General features: G+C 44.0%; 1 protein-coding gene across 1 annotated transcript; it reads right to left on the bottom strand.

Annotated features, from left to right (window-relative positions):
- Positions 1-6,581: 6,581 nt before the first annotated feature.
- Positions 6,582-7,064, bottom strand: LOC110944713. Its single transcript, XM_022186360.1, has one exon. It carries the CDS (start codon positions 7,062-7,064, stop codon positions 6,582-6,584), a length of 483 nt encoding a protein of 160 aa, XP_022042052.1.
- Positions 7,065-8,499: the final 1,435 nt, after the last annotated feature.

The following is an 8,499-nucleotide window of genomic DNA, read 5'->3' as shown; positions in this document are numbered from 1 at the left end:
AGTATAACGACTAACTTTTTAAAGCTTTGTTGTTGAATGTAGGTAAATCCTCAATTTAGGAGACTTGGAGAATCGGAGCGAGCGCGTGTTCATGTTGTCATACCAAACGCTTCCGCTGGCTTGTTCAAATGTTTTTGGTCCAAAATTTGTTGTATTGGTTCTTAGTAGTATCTTGTTGAACGAATTGTAGAATTGTATCTAGTTTGATTATGTTTAAAACAGGGGTATGCTCGTTTTATGGACGGGTTATGCCCAAATTTTGTTAAAATTAATGCATATATGTTATTGATATCATCGTTTTAAATTGCGAAAACTTGGACACTCTTAAGAAATTTTTATATTTCTAGTGTCCCTTAGTCGTCTTTTATTAGACGCAAACTCGGGTCCTTACAGTTGGACTCTTCTTCAAGTTTGATATATGGAATGTATCGTGAACGCCATTAAGTTCAGCAGGTAAGTCCAACTTGTATTCTACTAAACCAATCCTCTTTAGAATCTTGAACAGACCAATATAGCGCGGATTCAACTTTCCATGCTTTTTGAAGCGTGCCACACTCTTCCAGGGTGATACCTTCAACAATACCATATCTCCTACCTCAAACTGCACGTAGAAATTAAGTGTGGGGATCTTCCCAAGGAAGTAGAGGAAATGGTGGAAGATGAAGAACATCATACCTGGCCCGTGGTAGGGGTAACTGAAGATTCAAGGCCATGGGAGAGGGCAAGAAAAAAAGAACCTGGAAACCGGAGATGGTTCCGGGTCCGAAGATGGGCGAAACAGAAGATGGAGCAATTAAAGTGCAACCACGACCGCTCTTATCGTTACATGCCACACATCCGGTCCATTCCAGGTAAGTTTAAATATTGGTGGTCTGAATGTGTCACACCCTGGCTTTGCGGAAGCGTTGGTTTATTTGGTGTGACTTCTTAATACCATAGCCTAATCACAACAAAGCTATATGAAAGTAAAACCATGATGATCATCCATTAATTTAAGTTTTCAAAATAAAATATGACAACATTATTTTCAAAAGTCGACACATGCAACGAAAATACAACACAACAAAATAAAATCTTGTTCTTACGACACAACCATAAAACATGAAATAAACACAGTTTAAGACTTGTGACTCGTCCAGGCAAAAGTCACAATCCCTAAACTTAAATTAGGTGATTTAGGTCAAATGTTTTTGGTCCAAAATTTGTTGTATTGGTTCTTAGTAGTATCTTGTTGAACGAATTGTAGAATTGTATCTAGTTTGATTATGTTTTATTAGATGCAAACTCGGGTCCTTACAGTTGGACTCTTCTTCAAGTTTGATACATGGAATGTATCGTGAACGCCGTTAAGTTCGGCAGGTAAGTCCAACTTGTATTCTACTAAACCAATCCTCTTTAGAATCTTGAACAGACCAATATAGCGCGGATTCAACTTTCCACGCTTTCCGAAGCGTGCCACACTCTTCCAGGGTGATACCTTCAACAATACCATGTCTCCTACCTCAAACTACAAAGGTTTCCTTCTTCGGTCCGCATAACACTTTTGTCGATCGCGAGCAGCCTTGATGCGTTCTCGGATCTGTGCAATCTTGTCTGTGGTTTCCTGGACCACTTCTGGACCAACTAGCTGTCTATCACCTGCATCAGACCAACAAATCGGTGATCGATATTTGCGTCCGTATAGAGCTTCGAACGGTGCGGCTTGAATACTTGCGTGATAGCTGTTATTGTATAAAAATTCGACCAATGGTAGGTGAGTGTCCCAACTTCCACCTAAATCCATAACGCAAGCTCGCAACATATCTTCTAATGTCTGAATCGTCCGTTCACTCTGTCCATCGGTTTGTGGGTGAAAAGCTGTACTCTGGTTTAACTGAGACCCGAATGCTTCTTGGAAGGACTGCCAAATCCTTGACACAAACCTTCCGTCTCGATCAGAGATGATTGAGAGAGGCACCCCATGACGCGCTACGATCTCTCTCATGTATATCTCAGCCAACTTGCTCGTGTTATCCTTCTCTCTGATAGGCAAGAAGTGTGCAGATTTCGTTAATCGATCCACTATTACCCAAATAGTGTCATGACCTTTTGGCGTTCTTGGCAACTTTGTTATGAAATCCATGGAAATCTGTTCCCATTTCCATTTGGGTATCTCAGGTTGTTGCAGAAGTCCTGAAGGCTTCTGGTATTCAGCTTTTACCTTGGCGCACGTTAAACACTTACTAACATAAACTGCTACATCGCCTTTCATCCTAGGCCACCAATAGAAGTCCTTTAGATCTTGGTACATCTTATCCGCTCCTGGGTGGATAGAGTACCGTGATTTGTGAGCTTCATCAAAAATAACCTTTCTCAAACCACCAAACAGAGGAACCCAAATCCGTCTCATGAAGCATAAAGTTCCTTCCTCGTTTGGTACTAATTGCTTCTCTACTCCACAGAGATATTCTTCTTCAATGTTCCTTTCTTTCAGAGCCTCTTTCTGCGCGGCACGAATGCGCAGGGAAAGATCTGTCTGGATAATCATCTCTAAAGCTCTAACCCTTATGGGCTTGATCCTTTCTTTTCGACTTAGGGCATCGGCGACCACGTTCGCCTTCCCTGGATGATACTTAATCTCACAGTCGTAATCGTTCAATAATTCGACCCAGCGTCTTTGTCTCATGTTTAGCTCCTTCTGGTCGTATATGTGTTGCAGACTCTTATGATCCGTGAAGATTGTACACTTCGTACCATATAAATAATGTCTCCAAATTTTCAACGCAAATACCATTGCTCCTAGCTCCAGATCGTGCGTGGTATAATTCCTTTCATGGACCTTCAACTGGCGTGACGCGTAAGCTATAACTTTCTAGCGCTGCATTAACACACAGCCCAAACCTTGACGCGAGGCGTCACAGTATACCACAAAATCATCTGTTCCTTCTGGTAGCGATAAGATCGGCGCATTGCAGAGCTTGTCCTTCAACAACTGAAACGCTTCTTCCTGTTTGATTCCCCAATCAAACTTCTTATCATTCTGCATGAGGAAAGTCAATGGTTGAGCGATTTTTGAGAAATCCTCAATGAACCTTCGATAGTAACTAGCCAAACCTAAGAATTGTCGAATCTCAGTTGGCGTCTTTGGAGTCTCCCAATTCTTGATTGCCTCGATCTTTGTGGGATCCACATGGATTCCATCTCCATTCACCACATGTCCAAGAAATTGGACTTCGCGTAACCAAAACTCGCACTTTGAGAATTTGGCATACAACTTTTCCTTTTTCAGCAACTCCAAAATAGCTCTTAAATGATGTTCGTGTTCATTCTTCGTCTTCGAATAGATCAAGATATCATCTATGAACACAATCACAAACTTGTCGAGGTACGGCTTACAAACTCTGTTCATCAAATCCATAAAAACAGCTGGCGCGTTTGTCAACCCAAACGGCATCACCAGAAACTCGTAATGTCCATATCGAGTTCTAAAAGCAGTCTTGGGAATACTTTCCTCTTGTATTCTCAGCTGATGATAACCTGATCGCAAATCGATCTTCGAGTAGTAACTTGAACCTTGCAGCTGATCGAATAGGTCATCAATCCTTGGCAGAGGATACCTATTCTTGATCGTCAACTTGTTCAACTCCCGGTAGTCGATGCACATACGAAAGCTACCGTCTTTCTTCTTGACAAACAAAACTGGAGCTCCCCAAGGCGAGAAGCTTGGTCTGATGAATCCTTTGTCTAGCAACTCTTGAAGTTGTTTCGACAACTCCTGCATCTCTGAAGGGGCAAGTCGATAAGGTGCCTTAGCCACAGGCGCGGCGCCTGGGACAAAGTCAATGTGGAACTCCACTTGCCTTTGGGGTGGCAATCCTGGAAAGTCTTCTGGAAAGACCTCAGGATATTCTTTCACCACTGGGATGCCTTCAATCTTCGGCTCAGCAACTTCTTTATCCACGATGTGTGCCAAGAAGGCAACACATCCCTTCTATAAACACTCTCGAGCTTTCAGACAGCTGATGATTCTCAAAGATGTATCGCGCTTCTCTCCGTGAACTACGATCGTCTCCCTATCTTCTGTTGGGATGCGAATGATCTTTTCGTGACAAACAATCTCAGCCTTGTTGCTTGACAACCAATCCATCCCTACTACCACGTCGAAGCTTCCCAACTCGACTGGTAGTACATCCAAGGTGAACTTACGTTCTCCCAGCTCAATCACACAACCTCTGACAACTTCATTAACTTCGACTAGCTTTCCATTAGCCAGTTCAATTGAGTACGGAACATCTAACTTACTAGCAGTTAACCCAAGCATACTCTTAAATTCTAATGATACGAAACTATAGTCGGCACCAATATCAAACAGAACAGATGCAAAGCATTGATTTATAGGGAACGTACCAGTGACAACGTTGGGATCCTGGCGCGCTTCCCACGCTCCGATGTTAAACACTCTTCCACGGGCTTGATTCAGCTTTAGGCATTGCTTCTTGAAGTGCCCAACTTCTCCACAATTAAAACAGCCCGGTCTGTGACCATTACCACCTCCGTTTCCAGCTTGAGTGTTGTTTTGGTTGCGATTCCCATTACCAACTTGATTCGCAACGTTTCCCTGGTTTCCATTTCCGCCATTTCCTCCCTGCTAGCGGTTTCCATTTCCACCTCGGTTGTTGTTACCGAAACCCCTTCGGCCACCCTGGCCGGAACCAACCCAGCAAGTATCCTACAAGTGCCCAATTCTCCCACAAGCTTCACATTTTCTATTTCTGCATTGACCAGCATGATGATACTGGCATAATCCACACTTGGGCAGAGTGCCCATGTAACCCTTTCCTTTATTCTCCACACCGGTTGCAGCTCGAGCCGGTGTGCTTGGTTCACCTCTCTTGTTCACATTGCTTGTACCCTGCTTGAAGTTCGAGAATTTCCTTTTGTTATCACCAGACGACTCCACGTGAGTCTCTTTCTTCTTCGGTTCAACATTCGAAAACTTGTTCAAGCGAATAGCTTCCTCAGTAAGAGCCACACTGAGATCAATGGCTTCTGTGATTGTCACAGGCTTGGAAGTAGTAACCATACTCATGATCTGAGGTGCCAATCCCCATATAAAGCGCTTGATACGTTTGAACTCTGGTGTAACCTTGTATGGCACTATGTGGGACAAATCGTGGAATCTCTGAAAATACTCCGCAATCTTCGCATGAGTTCCTTCAGCTCATTCCATGACATCGCATAAGCAGCAGCTTAACCAAGAGTTTGCACTTGCAAGTTCCACCAAGATAGGGCTCCGTCCAGAAATAGCCCTGAGATGTAGGTCACTTGTTGCTCGGGAGCACACTTGCTCATTCTAAGAACAGACTCTGTCTTCTCCGCTCATCTAACAAACGCAACAGCACCTCCTGTGCCGTCGAAATTCACGAGCTTGCAATCGAGAAATTGCTTGTAAGTGCACCATGCACATACGTTAGGATTTACAAATGGTATTAGCGAACGTGCTAAAAATATCCAAATGTATCATAGTATATCTCAAACGACTTAACATTACCATTAGGTGGATTGTTATTGCCGTGGTTCTGAGAGATATTTCCACTTGTTTCTGCATGCGAAGCAGCGTATTGCACAATAGCAGGGGCAATGATTCCTTGAAGTTCTGCCTCATTAGTGGGCATGCGCGGATCACGTCTTGGTGGCATCTTCTAAAAGATGTTTCACGTTGGTCAGGTCATAGTAAACAAATTATACGTATACCATTTATCAAACACATAACATCTCATGTTACAAATTAATCAAGCACTTAACATCACATGTTGTAAAATTTAAAACAATAAATTCAACATCACATATAATGAGAATACTGCGATTGCACTATCATAAATCAAGACCACCGTACAATGTTTACAAGTTTTGCAACTGTATCATACATCAAACGTGACTAAGGGCTACATCGCCCTTGTCTGATCTGTCTAATCAACTACAACATCAATCAAGGACTAAACATCAAAAGTAATATCATCAAAATGCGGCCTTCAAAAACTATGTAATCTGCACAATCGCGGTCCTCTCACCAAAAGTCTACCTGCGTCAAATCAAAATGCCTATGCTGATGGCGGAGAAGGAGGGGGAAAACGAGAGAAAAGTCGGCGACGCATATGCAACTAGTCCTGCTCTAAAGCACGACTGACGCGCAGCAAGTATGCTATTTGCTGCTCGGAGGTCATGAAGCGGACGTCTGAGTCGGGTGAAAGTGGATGTGGTGTGTGCGGTGCTGAAAATGGGGTCTGATAATGACAAGGCGGTCGCTGAGCTCTCTCCAGCTCCTGTACACGATGCGTCAATGCCTCCTGCCGCAACATCAAAGATGTGAGTATATCCTCCGTAGAATACCCAACGTGGTATGGGTGATACGGGTCAGACAGTGGCATGACAGGGGGCGTAGTCCATAGGAATGGCTCGCTAGATGGAGTGAAGAATGGTGCAGCAGATGGTGCAACAGAAGGAAATTGTGATACAAATGGAAAAGGAGATGACAGCATGGGTGGAGCAGGAACAGGCGGCTGCCTAGATGACCCCTCTCCAGGACGTGGTGGCGGTATGTCCTAAAGGAATGTAACAGGAAGATCAGTGCGATGTGTGTCTGTGATGTGTGGGGGAAATAGTGGGATATCAGTGGGTGCAGAAATGGGTGCTGAAACGGGGGCTGAAACAGGGGCTACTGGTGGTGTAACAGGTCGCATAAAAGGTGGGTAATCGTCATCGTCATCGATCCACCCGTTACGGGTGTCGGCGTAACGTGGATCTATATGGGTAGCAAATGGTGCACAATCGAACATCACCGGCATGGGATCTGGGAATGGTGCAACAACACGATCCTCCATCAAGAGTGGAGCGTCAACAGGAGCGTCAGCAACATGATCATCCATCAACGATGGAGCAGCAACAAGATGATCGAAAATGGGTACCTCACCAACAAAAGTAGCAACAGCGGGTGCATCGTCATGAACAGGGTCATGCTCTAATGCAGGGTCAGGAGTAACTAATGGCTCTGGGGCCACAGCAGGCTCCAGGTCAACAAACTCCATATCAAAATCAGCTGGATCATCAAACAAAGGATCGATAGGGGCTACAGGCTCCTCTAGGGGCTGGTCTAAGTGAATGAACTCGATATCCTGGTCAGGATCAAAACCAGGGGGAAAGACAGGATCAAAACCATCATCAACCTCGTGATCAAACTCAAGATCGTGTGCGGGAGCAGGTGCAGCCGATGACGCCATGTCAGGGTCGGCGTCGTGAGAGTGATGCTGCACTCCCTGAGTGTGCAAAGATGCAGACGCCACAGACTCAAATGAGTCTAGGACAGGTGAAGCAACAGGAGCCTCCTCTGCAGGAGCATCAGCAATGGGTAGGATGATATCAGCAACAATAGGGGCCCCACCCTCAAAGTCAGCAACAGGTGGGTCCTCCTCAAACAGATCGATATCGTCGTCAGAAACAACATAGAGTGGCAAATCTAAAGCTGGGTAAGCAGCAAGAGGTATGGAAGCAGGGATCACCGCGAGTGGTAAATCCCCAGCGGGATGGCCATCAGCAGGCTCGGCTACGACGTCAGGCAGCGCAAAGGGCTGGAAATCGTCATCATCGGTACTGGTGGTATCGGAAGTGTAGACCTCTCGTTCGGATGGAACCTCGTCATTTGATACTATCGCCAAAGGGTCTAAAGTGTCTGAAACTCCAGTGTCTGATGAAGAAGGCATGATGTCTGTAACACAAACACACATATGCACAAACAATCAATCATATAATCAAATAAACATGTTAGTCACCAATAAGCAAGCAAACATTTCTTCCTAGTCTCACTAGACTACCCTCCTAGCCTCTCAGACTGAACCTCCTAGTCTCTCAGACTAACTCCCTGGCCTCTAAAAATGTTTGTATCCTGGATCTGGACGTAATGTATGCAATGTAAAAATGTTTTCGTGAGAGCCCTAGTGATCATAGTCTAGACTCGAGGAAGAATCCTAGTTCGCTATGATCAATGCTTTGATACCAAGCTGTCACACCCTGGCTTTGCGGAAGCGTGGGTTTATTTGGTGTGACTTCTTAATACCATAGCTTAATCACAACAAAGCTATATGAAAGTAAAACCATGATGATCATCCATTAATTTAAGTTTTAAAATAAAATATGACAACATTGTTTTCAAAAGTCGACACATACAACGAAAATACAACACAGCAAAATAAAATCTTGTTCTTACGACACAACCATAAAACATGAAATAAACACAGTTTAAGACTTGTGACTCGTCTAGGCAAAAGTCACAATCCCTAAACTCGGATGACATCATTCTCCTACGTAGCTTGACGACATAGCATACCTTGCCAGATCCCTAATTTCCTGAAATACATGTAATTTGAAAAATCAACAAAAGTTGAGCGAGTTCATGTAAAAGTGAGTATGTTTATAAATCGTTAAAGTACGTCCCAATGTAAAAATGTTCCTGGTATGTAGCAATTA

The sequence above is a fragment of the Helianthus annuus genome, chromosome 11 (assembly GCF_002127325.2).
Source record: "Helianthus annuus cultivar XRQ/B chromosome 11, HanXRQr2.0-SUNRISE, whole genome shotgun sequence".
NCBI lineage: Eukaryota > Viridiplantae > Streptophyta > Magnoliopsida > Asterales > Asteraceae > Helianthus > Helianthus annuus.
This window is presented reverse-complemented; position numbering and strand designations above follow the sequence as displayed.

Bases quoted from the DNA above. Each gene is read 5' to 3' on its own strand.
- LOC110944713 (XM_022186360.1), bottom strand. From the start codon at position 7,064: ATGGAGTTTGTTGACCTGGAGCCTGCTGTGGCCCCAGAGCCATTAGTT.